This window comes from Dromaius novaehollandiae, chromosome 18 (assembly GCF_036370855.1).
Source record: "Dromaius novaehollandiae isolate bDroNov1 chromosome 18, bDroNov1.hap1, whole genome shotgun sequence".
NCBI classification, from domain to species: domain Eukaryota; kingdom Metazoa; phylum Chordata; class Aves; order Casuariiformes; family Dromaiidae; genus Dromaius; species Dromaius novaehollandiae.
In genome coordinates this window covers 4,884,338-4,900,811 of record NC_088115.1, presented here as the reverse complement: position 1 = coordinate 4,900,811, position 16,474 = coordinate 4,884,338, and the positions used below count along the sequence as shown (strand labels likewise).

General features: G+C 50.9%; 1 protein-coding gene across 1 annotated transcript in view; it reads right to left on the bottom strand.

Annotated features, from left to right (window-relative positions):
- Nucleotides 1-1,254: 1,254 nt before the first annotated feature.
- Nucleotides 1,255-16,474, bottom strand: part of PIK3R6 (phosphoinositide-3-kinase regulatory subunit 6) — a 41,623-nt gene continuing 26,403 nt past the window's right edge. Inside the window, exons 9-20 of the mRNA XM_026120623.2 lie at nt 15,638-15,785; nt 14,296-14,382; nt 13,114-13,567; nt 12,292-12,391; nt 11,112-11,234; nt 10,473-10,583; nt 8,776-8,866; nt 7,886-7,956; nt 7,220-7,310; nt 6,672-6,742; nt 5,251-5,363; nt 1,255-4,483 (exon numbers count right to left, since the gene is read on the bottom strand). Of these exons, the coding sequence (XP_025976408.2) occupies nt 4,327-4,483; nt 5,251-5,363; nt 6,672-6,742; nt 7,220-7,310; nt 7,886-7,956; nt 8,776-8,866; nt 10,473-10,583; nt 11,112-11,234; nt 12,292-12,391; nt 13,114-13,567; nt 14,296-14,382; nt 15,638-15,785 (1,617 nt within the window). The 3' untranslated portion in view covers nt 1,255-4,326. The remainder of the gene's footprint in view (nt 4,484-5,250; nt 5,364-6,671; nt 6,743-7,219; nt 7,311-7,885; nt 7,957-8,775; nt 8,867-10,472; nt 10,584-11,111; nt 11,235-12,291; nt 12,392-13,113; nt 13,568-14,295; nt 14,383-15,637; nt 15,786-16,474) is intronic.

Below are 16,474 nucleotides of genomic sequence, written 5' to 3'. Positions count from 1 at the left end.
TCAGCCCTGGTGCTGCTGGGTGATGTAGCATGCAACAGCATGGAGACACACGTGCTGGCTCCTGGCAAGCCAGCGGGCATCAGCCATGCTTCTGCTGAAGAGCAGGTTTGGGTCTCTGCTCGGCCCTGCGCTGGGTGTGCTGAGATAGCTGGGGGCATTTCGGTATCACAAAGACAAGCACAGTGTGATGGCTTAAATCAGTGTATTTAGGAGCGACTGAAAAGCTGAAAGTCTCTCGAAGAAAGTTGGGAGCTGGAGGGACCGGAGGAATCCTGCTAGGGGAAACCTCTAACACCAGTTGTGGGAGGAAGATTGTGCTTTCAAGTCCTACCCTGGTAGGTTATTTAGCTCCCCAGAGAACTGATGCTCCATATGCCTGCATTTTCTGTGTGTTCCCTGTCTGGTGAGAGCCAGCTGCTCCTAGCAGATGGAGGAGGTGAAGGAGCCATGGCCTGAAGAGCTCGGCATGAAGAAAGATGCAGCCACTGCTCCAGCCTCCAGGCAATGGTGTCCGCCTTTATCCCCTGGAGATCAGCTTGCCACATTCCTGAAAGGGCTTCACCCAGACCTCACGCACAAGATGGAGCTACTCCAAAGCCAGCAGCTCCCTGGTTACAAGGTATATCTGAACACTGCGTCTATAGTGTGGATGCTTAATGATCTCTATTAGTTGCTTATGATTTCCAGTGGTAAAGAAAACATTTGTGAAAGACTCTTTTTCACAGCAGAGCTAATTAATTAGCATGAGTTCATGAGCTATTTTCTGCTGTGTCAATGAGCAGGTCCTGGTGTCAGCTGTGAGAGGAGATCAGTTACTGTTCAAGGGCTTTAGAGGATGCCTGGGGAAAGCCTGTATTTCACCCTGACTCCCTGCCCAGGCCTACCTGTGCCAGGCCAAGCACTGGACCTGCTTAGGGAATGGGGGAGCTTTAAAATGAGAGACCTTTGAGGGGAACAGGCAGTGGGGACAGACTGCACCAGCACAGAGAGGAGCCAAGGGGCAGCCAGCATGGTAGATATGGACTGCTGCTAAAAAAATTATGGAATTCAGCCATTTCTGTCCATCCCTTCACAAAGGAGCTCTCTGGACATGGAGACTCTCTCTGTAACATGGCATGTAGCCCCTAGGTGGGGAAGAGAAGACATCAACCACAGAGGGGAAAATGACACTGATGTCTTTCTATTCCTACCTACTTATTCCTCACCCACCCCAGCCACATGCAACTATTTAAAAAAAAAAGGCTTTTTTCCTGCTGTTTTCTTCTAAAATGTATTTTAATTGCCATTTAAAGGATTGCACCTTCTGATACAGATCATCTCTGTCACCTATACAAATAATTTATTATCCATCTATATCATTTACAATTGTACAGAGCCAACTCTGGACACCACCATCCATGCTCCAAGCTAGCACACAGCTTTGTAAGCATTTGCCTTGCTTGCTGGTGGTATGTGAACCCTCCATCAAAGTCCCAAGGAGGCAGAGGTGTGAATTGCTGCTGATCAGTCCCTGAAACCACTCGTTACCCTACACAGCAGCTGACAAGCCTTTCTTTACTTGTCTCTGAGACTCTTTTCCAACTTCAGCTCCCTTCCAGGGCCAAAATGATTGCTGCCTAAGGCTGGCAGCGGTGGGCATTAACAGTTTGTGAACTGTGAGCAAATTGAGGTGAAAAACAGTACTGAAGAATCAAACACTGCTGCTGAGATCTTGCAGCTTTGTCACTCCTGCACGGGCTCAGGAACTGTGCTTGGCTCAGCCTGGAACGATGGGCTACATCTACCAGCATTTCACGGCTGCTTCCCTTAGGAAGTGGTTGTGTTACTGTCACCCAACATAATCTTTCTGACTGTTCTGTGCTGGTTTGGAGATTAAATACTTTTTCAGACCAGGAGATTCTTTACATTGCTAAATACCCATCACTCGCCAACAGTTCTAGAGCTATTTTGCCCCCAGTAGTGTATTTCAGTGGGTTGTTTTAGGCTGCATTGTACATTTAAGGTGAGAGTGAATAAGCCTTTAGCTTGGAAACAGAGAGCAAAAATATTAGGTGAGAATAAGCCATGGAGCTCAGGGACACTGGGCTTGTGTTTGCAAGACAGGAACAAGGCAAGGCTGAGAGTTAAACCACTAAAGCTTTGTGTACATGGCAAGAAATGCAAGCAGGATTGGCATAGGGCTTAAAAAGCCAAGACATCCTAAAAGCTGAAAGCAGTTCTATGGAAGGAAAGCTCCTCTCCAATACCCCAAACTTATATACCTGGAGGTGGGCTCCCTGTTCCAGACATGGGTGTCTAAACAGAAGTGACAGTCTGGAGGTGCAGCCCCTCCAGAGCCAGGCAGACTCAGCACTGCTAGGGCAGAGTGGTGGATTTCTTCCCCAGACTGTGGGACCATCTCTGTCTGCCCCTCTCACCATGGGTATTGGGTGAAAATCAGGGAGCAGGTCAAGGTCAATTTATTGCTCACCTTCAGCAGCTTTCTGAGGAGGGACTGAGCGGTCCTCAGGAGGCACCTGTCTCTTTGGCGACCATAACCTTAAACTAGCTGACTCACCCATGTTCTGCTGCGGACAGAGCTGTGGCAGAAAATCTGAGCTTCATGCCATGCTTCATGGGCATTTCTCCGGCTGACGTGAGCCATCAGGTCTGACCTAGGGGTTTGCCAGTGCAACTGCAGCCGGCTGGGCCAGCATCGCCTTGTAGTGCAGAGCTGGCCCCAAGGGACTCCCCAGGGGTTCCAGCCGGAGAAGACTGGGAAGAGCTGCTCTGCACATATGCAAAGCTAAAGGAGACTTTCTTCAGGTAGCTGGTCTGAGTAAGCACCTCTGACTGAAGGCAACCCAGGCAAAGAGTTACCTGGGAGCCAAGAAAATAAAAAATGATAGTGTCATAGAAGTAATGCCCCCAAATCCTCTTCACTGGGAATTTAGGGAGAACTCCCTGGAGACACCCTGGATACCACAGATCAGATTCAGAAAGTCAAATATATGTGTTTCTTCCATTGCTTCAGTCTGCAATAAACTGGAATGCAGAGGGGAGTCTCCTACACTCCCTGCTTCCACAATCATCCTGCTTAAAACTAAGTTAGCTTGAGCCTGGGTGGAAGCAGGAGCTGTGCTGTCGCTGCCCAACCTGGCCCATCTGCAAACCAGAGGAGGATATCTAAACCATGATAGCAGCAAAGGAATGGAGAAATGTTCCAGGCATCCTACCCCTCCATCGATCCCACAAGCACTACTCCACTCTTCTACCTCTTTTACCCATGTGATGGACACAGTCCAAAACAGGACTGCAGGGTAGACTGGGACAGCAGAGATACCACTGGCTGACTTCATGAAGGAGGTCCATTGCTGGTAGGATTGCAAGGTTTGGAGGAACGCAACTGAAGCTGGTGAGAACGGGGCTGAGCTCAGCGATACAGCACACTCTCCAGACCAGACACTGAGAGGTCATATAGTGAAGCCACAGCAAGATCCCAGGTGGATGTCAGAAGTATAGCTCAGAAGTCCAAGAGCTGCTGCACAGCCTCCTCTGTCTGCTCAGAGGAGGCCAAGTTCTTAGAGCAAACCTACCGCCATTCACAACCAAGCAGCGAGTGGAGAGCATATTCTGCAGCACTGCCTGCACAGCCTGAGCTGTTCTTGTCCTGTTCATCACTTCAAAATATTGCACCAAATTTCCCACGTCCCTGTTTCACACCATCCGTCGTTACTTTGTGTGGCCCTCATGAAACAACAGCAGGTTTTCCACTGACTTCCGTAGAAGCTGCATTGGACACATAAACTCTCCCAGCTGTGGTCAGGCTTGTAACGAGGGCTCTTGAATCAACATCAGGGGAATAATTGATAATTTGCCCAAATATATTGCCTTGTGCCGGAGCTACAGTTTTGTGTGCAGAACCCAGCACAACAGGGTCCTGACCCGTCCGGCTAGGAGACACCACCATAATAAATATTATTGATAGAACCTGTTCCTTGTTCCACAACCATAGCAAGTAGCCATCACCTCAGCTATATTTTCCCCAGTCCTTCACCTGAAATGAAGGCGTTCAAAGCTTTTCCCTAGCTTGCACCAAAGGTTAAAACTGCTGATTCTTCAGCAACACCCTGCCCCTTGGCAGGGGGATGTTAGCTGCGGTCATCACTGTCATTCACCAGAGCATGGCTGCTTTCCTCAAGCTCTACCCATCTCCACTCTTGCAGCTTTAGAAGTAGCATTATCTTTGTAAAATCACTGTGAGTGACTTTTAGTGTGTTTTCTTTTCCCATTTCTTCTATGATGACCCAGTGTTACATCCTCTCACACTGCTTTTTCTTGTCTGCTTCACTGGATGACACCTGCAAACGTGTTGATGGGCAACAGCAGAGACTTGGGCATGTATTTCACGAGCCCCACGTCCTCTGCTTCATGCGAGCTGAATTTCATTGTCCTTGTCTTTTGTAAGCAGTAGCTGGGCTCTAGGCAAGGAGACACTTCCACGCTGCAAGCGAAAAAGAACATTTTTTACTGCATGTGCAAATCTGCCCATGAGGGCCAGGCTCTGATCTCAGACTAGCCCTCAAGTCACTCCACTGAGTGCAGGGGAAAAGCTATCGCAATGAGATGAGAAGTTTTTTATGTTTTTGAACTGGTTTTGACTGGGGACATGAGTTGATGTGTGGTAGTGTTTGACCACAAAATCAGTGTCCTTAGTCTGGCTTAGCTGACTCTCAGAAATTCACATTTCACATATGCTCCATGTGTCTCATGCACCTGAATCAATCATAGGCCCTATCTGTGCACTTCCAACACCTCATACATTGCTACAATTACTATATCAATATTAATCCCTGCTATTTACACAGAGCCAAATTCTCTCTGCCCAACTTTGTATGCCTGAGATACCCTGGTGAGGAATGCAGTCTGTAGAGAGAGGTCATCTCCACAGCATGATTTAGCAGATCTAATATCTCAGTTTGTCCTTGGAAGGACCTCTCTTTCCACTGTCTCAATGACAGTAGCTTATTTAAAGGGGGACAGTCATTTTGATTTTCATGCTATCACTTAAAAATGCAAAGGTAGGAGAGCTTAACTCTGTCCTGCTTTCCCTGTAGAAGCAATGAATTTGGCTATGGGTCTTTTGTCACATATAACCAGATCAGGACTAGGACATCCCAGCAAACAGCTCTGCTGTCCTGGGAAACACTGTGGGGAGGTCCCACAGCGAGGGCCCCCCCCTCACAAGGGAGATGCACAAGGTCTTCTCACCTGATCACATTCCTATAAGCTCTTCTGCTGTCCTTGTCCAGACACAGCGTGAAGGGCCTCTGCTCTGTGCTCCTGATTTTGATACTGTGTGTTTTCAACCTGTTTGCCACAGCCTGGAACAAGAGAGGAAGAAGAGCCCAGTGAAAGTCTCACTTCCCTTCCCTGGGCTGTGTTGTGGCTGATGGTGTGCCCACATGGGATATGAAAGGGACAAATAACAGCATTTCTCTTGTTTTTAACCTCAGACTGTGATGCAAGGTGGATGCTTTAAAGAGGAAGTGTGTCTCTCTTCCTTTTTCTGTGATATCAACCTGGTCAAAGTTTGCAATGGGCAAATTGGCAAAGTTTGCAAAGGCAAAGTTTGGGATATCTGATGCGAGACATGAGGGATAGGGAGCAAGGTCAGTTCTCCTGGGCCTTTTTGTACATTGAGAGTCAGAGTGGGCTGCTGCACCTCAGTGTTTTCAAAAGCCAGGTGAAAATAATCAAGTGAGAGTGCTGGCTAGCTGAAAACACCAGCAGTCACTGCAAAAACCTTCCCATGGACTAACATAAGGTCCAAATCAGTTATGTAGCCAAACTGGAAGGATGGAAATAAGCCTGTGTCCTGAGAGCGCCTTTGCAAACCCTGACCTTTAGGTCCTGTTGAGACAAGGGGAGAGTGGAAGGCTGTTTGGGGTGCATGGCTGTAGCACACGTTGCAGCCATTGCAGCCGTGCAGTCCAGGAAAGGCCAGCAAAGCTTCAGGCCATAAGCCAGGTTTCTGCAGCCATGAAAGAGAGACTGAAGGCTCCAGGGCAACCCCAAATAAGGAAGGCACAATAATACTCAGGTCCAGCCTGACTGCAGTGATACATTCCTGCAGGGCAGCACACCCTCCAGGGTCTGCCAGGACACTTGTCTAAAACCAAAAGGACAGGAGCCTGATTGTTCAGTCCCATCTCCTGCATATCGATCTCTCTGAGCTGGTAATTAGATTCATTGAAGTTCCTGCTTTTTATTTATGCTTCATTAAAGCATACAGCCCCAATTCCCACAGGCCCTGTGGGGTCTGGGGAGGACTCTGCAGCTGGAGGGGTGGAGCTAATGGAGCTGATCTCAACTACAGACTCTTTACTGTACCCAAGCAGAGCCATGAGAACTAGGGTTAAGCCCTATTTCTCCAGTTTGTTCCTTGGGTCACAGAATCAGCCCAGCAGTGGCTTACTCCTGTAGTGTCAGGGTCTCCTGAGACATGATATAATGTGGTATTGAACAACAGGGACTGCATTTGAGACTCTGGCTCAAAAAACCAGACTTTTCCATGGAAAATAACCCCAAAGCACCCTCTGAGCAGAGCCTTCCCCTCCCCACAGAGGGTTTCCCCCTTCACCATTGTCATAAGGGCTTTCTATGTGCTGTGAGCATCCTCAGCTACTTACTGAGAACGACCTCCCTGACAAGTTGTTGCTCTTGATGATTTCAGTGATGTTCACGTTCAGGCACACCAGATCTGCAACAGAAGTGGCTTGTTAGCCTCCGACCATGGCACGATCCCAGCTCAACTCTGAGTGGGGCTGGTGCCACTTCCCTCACTGGGGTCCACTGGCAGAGGTCCATAGGATACTGATGGAGGCAGAAAAGGAGCACTCTGGCAAGCTCCATGAGGAGAAGGGATCATGCTCAGGGTAGAAACCTCAGTGACTTTGCTCAGGACAAGGTGAAAGAGAAAGGCTGCTGCAGGAGGAAGATGCTGCCAAGCCCAGACTATGATTATGTTGAACCCCAAGTTACAGGGAGTCGCCAGTCACATCATTCACGAGAAAATGCAAAATCACAGACCATGGTAACAGCAATATATGCACGGCACTAATTCAACCTGCACAGCCCAGGCACAATCAGCACTAAGCACTGTGGTCAGATTTACTCCATACAGCACTGGGAGGCTCAGCACGCCCCCTCCCCGGGTTCCCAAGCAGGAAGAACCCACCTTCGGCCTCATCGGCAGGGATGGCTTTCATCACCAGACCTGTGGAGCGCAGGGACATTGCCACCTCCTTCATCCGGTCACTCACCATCACCTGCACAAAAGACTCTGTTAATTCAACCTAAGAGAGGGGCTAGACCTGGAAGGGGTGGGGGGATGCCAGGACCAAGGATGTTGGTGCAGGCTGGATGTGGGTTTTCTCTTTCATTTTTCCTACTTAGAAAGACACAAAAGTGTCAGAAAGGAGGACATTGTAGGGAAAACCTAGCTCAGCTCAGAGACAGGAAGAGAGGAACAGGACAGGAGGGAGATTTTAAGCTGCTGAAGCAGTGTAGGGAGCAGTAGACATCTGTGCACTCAGCCCAGATATGGTACCCCTTGGTGAACTGTACAATGCTCCTAGTAAGCATTCACCAAGCAAAGTGCTACACAACCTGTATAGGGGGATTGGCTCTCAGGCCGTATCTGGGCTAAGAAAAGAAAAAGCTGTCTTTCACTACTGCAGGGTTAGCTAACAGGCTTTAAAAGGTCCCCACGACCTCTGTGTCCTTTCCTGGAGAGCAATTCCAGAGGGAAGAAGGGGGGCAAAACCACTTCTTTTGGGAGCTTCCTGCCACGTTGGTGTCCCTGTGAGCAGAGGCATTTCAGGCTGCCCAGAGCCCCACTTACCTTTCTGTACATTACTGTGAGATCTATGCCAGGACCATCCAATGCCACTTTCTTCTTGGACATGGCTAATTCTGCAAGAGGGGAGCAGGGAAGTATTGAGGGTTCACTCATCCTACCTCTCTGTATCAGCACAGAGGGGCCCCCCGTGGCAGGCTGCCCACGGCGTGCTGGCTCCTCTCTCCTCTGTCTGCAGAGGGAGCCAAGGCTCTGCTCGCTCAGTTCTGCTATGCAAGGCTGAGATCCAGAGAGATGGACTCACTCAAGGGTCTGTGCCCGACCGCAGTGGCAAGCATCCACTGGGTCAGCCCCTGGACACCAGGGATGCTCCAGAGAAAGGGCTGGATGTGACATCTGTAAGGGACCAGCATCCAAGCACCCTTGTCCCAACAGTGGCAGCTCTAAGAAGCAGATTTTCTAACAGGGAAAACATCTGGCAAAGGGGATGGTTTTAAATCCCAGCTCATCCTCTCAACAAAAAGTATGATGCTGGTCCAACTCCATTCTGCTCCGCTTGGAAGCATTTTGTCAGACTGGGATTCGGCTCTGAAGGGGAATGGGCATGTCCACCTTTCACCCAGTACTGGGATTCACACTTCCTGTCCATAGGGTCCCAGAGCCAACCAAAACCACAGCCTGCAAAGCCTGGCTGAGACAAGGAGCTGGTGATGACAAGTTCTCTCATTTAGCTTGGTGTCATGCACCTGAGAGCGAGATGAGGATGTTCAGGGAGGCATCCTGCTCATCAGGGAACGAGGGCTATTGCCTCGCTGTACAGCCTCGATTGCTGCAGGCCAAGGGATGGGGCAAGCAGGAGCTGGGCAGGGAGGCCCCACCTGGGACAGCAGCACCAGCTGCGGGGCTGCACAGCTGTGTGCGGCAGGGGCACACACCTCTGTGGGAGATGCTCTCCTGCATGCTGGTGCACAGCTCTGTGAGGAACACATCCTCAGCCGGCTCCTGCGCTGGGTCGCTGAAGAAAATCTGAAAGAGAGGAAAAATCTCTTAGGAGTGGCTCCTCCTCATTCACCCTCTGGCCCCAAGCTGGGCGTGTGACATCCCGGTGGTCTCCACAGCAACAAAGTGTGACATCACCAACGGGAAACTATGACCTCACCCAGAGAGCTAGGGGACTTCTGGGATGGAGAGAACCGATTTTCTGGGATGGAGAGAACTGATTTTTGCTTTGCTCTCGAGGCCCAGGGGCAGAGCGGGCCTTGCCGGGGAGCCCGGGAGGACGTGTGCCGCAGGGCCGACAGGCAGGGTGCCTGGCCACCAGGTGCCACTGCGCCCTCGCAGACCAGCCTGTGCCCGGCCCTCGGCCCAGAGGCGAGGGAGGTCGCGGGGAGCAGCTGCCCACACCCAGCTGCGGGTGCTGGCGTGCCTCCGAGAGAGGTGATGTCTGTCTGAGACACCTACATCAGCTGATCACGTGAGGCTTATTCACTAATTTCTCTTCGTGGGCTTGTTTTGTGTAAAATATGAAGATAAAATCCTGGAGAGGCTTTCCCCATGGGAAGCTCGCAGCCCTATGTGAAGTTCCTGTGGGACTTCATTCTCACTTCCAGGAAGACTCTGGAGCCAGAGAGAAACAACGAGGTCTTAACCAAAACGGCAAAGCAGACTCAATGTTTCTAGATGAAGCAGGATCAGACCCTGTACTACAACAGAGGAGTTTAGGTGCCTCTATCTGAAAACCACATCTGGAGTCAGTTCCTCTTCCCCTGCTTGAGTCACCTACTCGCTTGCTCGCTCTTGATTTCTATCTTGGAGGAGAAATATGTGGAATAGAAATTCATTGAGAAAACAAAATCCCCAGCCACACAAGCTGAGGACCAGGTGCTCCCAGTGCTTACAAGCTACAGGCCATTAATTCAAGGTGCTCTACCAGTAAATACCAAAGCTCTTCCATCTCTTTGCAAGCCCCGGTGCCAGTTTGCTCAAATAATAGCTGCCCCTTTGATGCAATTGATTACCACACTGGCTACGGGCAGATTAAGAGGAGATATGTGCATTGGTCCCACCCTAAGCTTTGAGGGGGGAAAACTGCCAGAGAAGCAGAAGGGGGGGTGCTGTTACATGACCAAAGACAGTAGTTCTTTGCTAAGTTCTGTGCTCTCATATCAAATACTACGTCTTACTCTGAGGCCATTTCAGAGAAAAGCTGGCAGGAAATAAAGAAAACAGTGTTTCAGGAAACCCTGCAAAGCCCCTGCAAAGTGTAGGAGGGGTTTGGCAGCACCACCCAGAAGATTCCTGTTTGATCACACCATGTAAATCACCTGGAGGTCTCACAGCTTCTGAGTGAACCTGAGACGAGCAGTGCGGGGAATTCTTGGGCTCATGGGCTAATCCCAAGGATTTGCTGTCCTATATGATCCTGAAATAGTCTTCCCAGAATCGTTGGCTCCAGCTGAGCTGTGTTACATGGAGTCACTAGATTTGGGAGCCAGTTAAGGAGGGGGAGGGCTGGTGAGCACACTTAGATGAGCAGAAAGCCCTTGGAGCCCTTTGATTTTTGTCCAGCTCTGTCAGCAATGGGGAGCGAGCCTTTGCAGGACCATGTGAAGTCACAAGACGTGTCACTCACCTTCGCTGCATAGACCTGGAAGCAGACGGGCTGTATGCCCATGCGGACATAGTATGCGATCACATCAGTGAGGAACAGATCAGTCACAAGATGCTTACTCGGAGAGGAAGGCTGAGGGGGAAATTGCATTGTAGATCAGCCACAGTCGCTTCTCAGAAACACTGTCACAAAAACCCTTAAGCCCTCCTATATAAATAGCGAGCGATGAGCCTGTTGCACATGGCAATGCTCAGTTGCTCTGTGATGACTCGTCAAAGCAAACGAGAGAGGTGAAGGCTTGTACCTACTTACTAGCCCCTTTCTGGATGTTATCGATAGTGGATCAAACTGCCAGGAAATGAGAGCAGGGGTATTTCAGCACATGCCTCATTTACATTTTCTTTTTTGAAATTTGCCATTTCCTGTTGCTTGGCCAAAAAACCCCATGGTAGCAAATAGGTCTTGTGGTCTAGGACAGTGTTAGCCATGTGCACCTCTCCTGGCTACCAGGCCCACAACAAGTCTGCAGGGGCAAAGCTTCCATCCAGGGCATGGAGGAACCTTGCAGGGCATGAGCTCCTCCTTGGGTATTTCAGCAGTGTTTGAGAAATGGGCCAGCCTCAGCAGATGCTGGGGGAGGTGGGAATGTTTCCCTCATACCATGGTGGCCAGTTTTGGAATCATGTGGCACAGCGTGTTGATGTTGCTCTCATACCACGGGTCAGCTCTGCCCAGGTACCCAGCCACCTCACAGAGCTCCTCACGGCCAGCAGCAGGGCAGTTCTGTGGGAGAAACACACAGTTCAGAGGATGGCAACTCCAAACACCCAGAGCCGCAGAAATAACTGCTTTTCCTGGGGAAAACCTTGCTAGGAGTCAGAGGAGACTGGGAAGTGATGCTCTGTGAGCAGCTCCCCCATACTCAGCAGACAAGGTGATGCTGCCAGCCCAATTCTTCATGGTTCTGGCCATGACAAAGCCAGCAGCGACTCATTGCAGAGCCCAGTTTCACTACTGGGCTGGTCTTATACATCCCTTTCCCTAGGGATCTTCAGGACAGCTCATTTCTGTCCTTCAGGCTGAGAGAACAGAGACATTTCCCTTCCCTTTTTAGCCTGAGTGATGCTTGCATTGAATGCTTGCATTAGTGACGCTAAATTCAAACAGTGGGTCAGTGTCTCTGCTCGGTCCAGAGAAGATGGCAAAACATTTCTTGCAGCACTCCCTCTGCTGGTGCTCAAGAACAAATTTTGTTGAAGAATTAAAAGAAGAAATACTTATTTTTTTAATGGCACATTCATCAGAACTTACAGCCAGCTCCAGGACAGCTCAAACTATTGTGACAAGTATGACTATTTGTTTATCGCCATCCTGAGGATCTGAGGGAAAGTGATTTGCCGAAGACTAAACTGTAAGATCATGGCTTTGAGAACTAAAACTGGAGCAAACCCAGGAGGCAAAGCCCTCAGAAAGCGGCAACTGCTTTTCCTGAGCATTTAGGAGGAAAGAAAAGGGTTGGTTCTCTGCTGAGGCTCCCTCAATGCCCCTACAGCTGAGTAGAGCTGGAGCATAGCAGCAAAACTAAATACCATTTCTAGACTGGCAGTTATCCCCATCAGAGTGGCTGGGGCAACTTGAACATCTCTGGGGCCGAAGGATTCACAAAGCCAGCCTGCAAACCCAGCCCAGCAGCCCTGGCCTGCCTCCCATTCTCCTTATTCTAGGAACTAGGCATTACATGGATGAGAATTCCTGTAAAACCTCATGCAGCTCCTCCAAAACACATTGTCAGATGCTAGCAGCCAGCAACAAGGGCCTGAGCCACCATGTGCAGACTCACCGCAGCGGCCAACGTATTTGGCTGCCCCGTCACGACCGGGATGTGATAGAACTGCAGGTTCAGCCTTGGAGTCAGGAAAACTCGTCGTGTTTCTCGTTTCCTTGAAATGGAAAAAATAACATAGCTATGTCTAAAGGTGAAGGTGGAGAAAAATGGCTCCTGGCCAAAGCTGGGCAGTGCTGGCAGATCACGGCTGCTCTGCAGAAAGGGTACGGACTGCGTGCATCTACACTCCTTGCATGCCTCCTTTGCCCAGTGCGATAGGATAGCAGTAATGTCCCCAGGTTCTCAAAGCAAGGAAATCCATCAAAGGGAGATGAGCAGGGTGACGGGAGTCCCATGGACGAGCCCTAGGCTGGTACTGGCTGTCTTCTCCTCACCCAGCTCTGGTCCCTAAGCTGCTGCCTGCATTGTGACTCAGATCTGCTGCACAGTGCTTTTGGTGGCCTGGATCACCCGCTTGGGCATAGCTGCCTAGGAAAAAACTTTTCTTTAGGATTTTTCCTTTCTGTACTGGAAAATTTCAGTTTTTCATCTGAAAGTTGCCTGGTTTTATTGCTCCTTTAACCTGTTTCACAGACAGAAGGGAAAGATTCCCTGTGTTCACCAACTGGACTAATGGGGCCAAACAGTGCTGTGCAGCCAGCGAAGACTGACATCTTCGAGCACAGAACACCTGGGTCCCATCCTGTCCCAGATAAGGCTAGAGCCCAACCACATCCCCTCCTGACCTGGCTGTTTCTACAGGCTGAACAGCAAAGCACCCGCTTTGTCCTCCCTATCCCCAGCCCGACTAGCGAACAGAGGGTGGCCACCAGTTACCTCAGTGAGTGGTATGCTTGGGCCAAGCGTCCCAGGATCCTGTCGTCCCCCAGCAGCACGATGCGGGCAGTGTGCAGTCTCTGCAGCGGGGCCACAGGCTCTGGGGTGATGCCTGGCCTCTGCGGCTTCATCACCTGCTTCACCCCAGGACTGTTGCAACCAGCCTGCAGGAAGGCCACGCTCTCTAGCGGGGATGGCTTTTTCTTAATGCCACCTTTCCTCTGGAGCCGGGATTGCTCTGTCTCGGAGCTGCAAGGGGCTACAGACTCCTCAGCCGCTGCGGGCAGGTCCCGCTCAATGCCACTGTCGGTGGAGAGCATGGAGAAGCGGGTCTGCTTGCAGCACTCACAGTCTGAAATGATGTCCTGGATTTCAAAGTTGTCCAGGTCCTGGCTCAGCAGGTCCGGCTCGCAGCTCTGTGACAGTGGGCGGATGAACAGCACCAATTCCTTCCCTGGGGGAAGAAGAGAACTCAGGCGAGGTCAAAGGCAGCATACGGGAGTCACCAAGCGCTGCCTGGGGCCTGGCACAGGGCAGCCCTTCCCCTGCACCCCCAGACCCAAGCACCTTCTTCACACACCTCAGAAAGGTGGATGTGCCAATCTTATGGCTTCAAGATCCTGGTTCGGCATTGCTGGCAGGCAGCCAGACAGCTCTGCCCCGTGACCATCTCTCTCCCACTGCCTCAGCCACCAGCCCCTTGCCTCACTTGCTACCTCACTTGCTCCCACAGCTGGGAGCCCTCAGAAGGGAAATAAAGCCAAACACCTGCTGAGCTCTAATTCTGCCTCAGTTTCCCTATTCTTACTCAGTCAGAGGGCCAACACCTCCACCAACAACCCTGAGAGGAGTTAGTCTTCAGTTCTCTTTCCTATTCCATCACAAAGATAGCTCAATACCACTGGAAACAGGTACCTTGGGCATGTCCTTTTGCTACCTCTTACACAGGGTCCTCAGCTCTTCTCCTTTGCCCCTCTCCCTTCACACTGGCCTGGTCTGGCTCTGATGCCCCATGACAGGGAAGCCAGGTGCAGTCAGCACCCAACGCCCAGGAGCCTGGCTCCCAGCTGGCAGATATGAAACTCATGTCCGAAGAATTGGGACTAAGTTATGCGTTTCGCACAGGTTTCCCAGCCTTGGGCATGATCCAAGTTTACCACAGTCCCCGACAAGGGCACTCACAGAGCTGGTCGTCTTCTCTCCAGAGGTGAAAGCTGATGATGGGGTTGGGCAGAGGGATACCCTGGAGCTCTCCTAAGGGAGTGTCACCTGGAGGAAGCAAGGAGGCTTGTTCAAACATGGGAGCAGCCAGTTTTCCCAGCCAGGTGCATGAACCCCCTTTGTACTTTGCTTTGGATGCTGGCTGAAATAACCCGCACTGGGCCTCCAGGATTCTCCCATCCTGATTGCCTTCTGGCCAGATCCTGAGGGTGTAATCACAGTCTTCAGCTCTCATCTAGAGTTTCCAGCCATTATTCACAAATTGGGCTCTAAGGGGGTACCTACACCATTTGGGGAAGGGAGAAATCAAGATGGGGAAACTGAGGCATGGGGAATTGAAGCACTTTTCTCCACTGCAAATAGCAGAGGGATTGCAGAATAAAACAAACTGATTCTAGTACCAGCCTCCAACCTGCATGGCAGGACCCCACCATTGCAGGCTATTTTACACCCATTATGCCTCTGTGAGAAGCAGTGAGACAATTTAATAGCTCACTGCCACAGAAGGGAGAAGGTGCCACTCCTCTTCCTTCACTGCTGGCTGCTCCTCCCGGCATCTGGCAGCAGGGCGGTTGCCAGCTCTTTCAGTGAGCTCAGGTGATCACAGACCAGCTCACAAGCACCAGGCCAGTGCAAGAGAGTGCAGGGACCTCACACCAAGAGCAGCCAGGAAAGAGGGAAACATGACCCCATTTTCGCTCTGTCTACCCCCGTTTCTGCAAGGAGCTGTGGCAGATGGGGATGTTAGCTGTAATACATGTATCCACAATGACACCACGCCAGGACAGCGAGCTGCTGGGTGTGGAAGGAGGTGGCAAAAAACAGTCCACCGCATTGGTACAAGGAGCAGCGCACAGCATTTTCCCAATCCAGATCCTGCTAGGACACATCTTACACCAGCAGAGCACTGGAGAGTGTGCACCACCTCCCTTGTTGACAGGGACTTCCTATGGCACCTTTTGCAAGTGGCGGACACATGTCTCTGGGCCCCAAGGCAGCTAAATTAGCAGCAGGGATTGCCACAGTCTGTTTCCTTAGGTGACAAATCTGCCTTCTGCCACCACATGCAGTCTGCCATCCCAGAGCAGAGCTGCTGGCAGGCTGGGTTGCTGCAAGGAGCCAGGGTGCAAGGACCAAGCCCCGAGCCTGCTGATAAAGACAGCTAAGGTGGAGGTAAGGGTGTTGTTATCTGGAGGAAGACAAAGAGGAGGACACCACAGCAAGGAAGGGATCTGCCAGCTCCACTCGAGCTGCCCCATTGGACTCCCTTAATCCCACTGTGGGCAGCCAGCCCAACACTCACCTGCTGGCACGGAGCCCAGAACGGCACAGTAAATCTCCTCCAGCCTTGCCGTGTGCTGGCTGCGGTCCGCGTTCGCCTCGTTTCCTGTACATTCGACTGCCACCACCACTTGCTGGAACCAGTGCTCTACGTCGCTCATGGGCATATCCTGTCACATAGAGCTACCATTAACATCCAGAGGTACGAAAAGAGGAGACACTCAACAGACAGGGATGTGGGAGGGCACAGGATGTGGGAAGAGGGCAAATGAGCCTTGCAAAAATCCTCATCTTGCAGCAGAAGACAAAAACGTCCTCCTGACCCCAGGCTGGCCATGGCAGGCTGAAGGAGGAGAGAGGCTATACTGGCCCCTCAAAGGCTTTTTCTCCATGAGGTTCACAGCTGATGGGCACTGCCACAGAGGCAGCAGCTTGAGAGACTCTGGTGAGATGGGAAGAGCAGACACCAAGGGCACAAACATGTCCTTGGGGGAGAAACTGCTGAGCGCCCCTGCAAAGTTGTCTGAACCACTCATTTGTGCTGACAGGGCCCTACAGCTCCCTGAGGAAGATTTTGGAGAAAACTCATTGAATTTTTTCTGCTAAGACATTTTTGACCAGCACCTCTTCATGCCAAAACGCAGCTCACAGAGGAGCGCATATTTCAGCCACAGAGCCCAGCTTTGCTGTGCAACACTGAAGATTCAAACTGAAGACTGAACAGCCTAACATTTCCCATCCCTCCACATCAAGAAAAGCAGTTTGGGAGAACCAAACCTATTTCCATCTTTTGCCTTTACACTGGGCAAAACTGCCTAGGAAATGTGGCCAAAGTTAGATTAAAAAAAAAAAGCAGAAA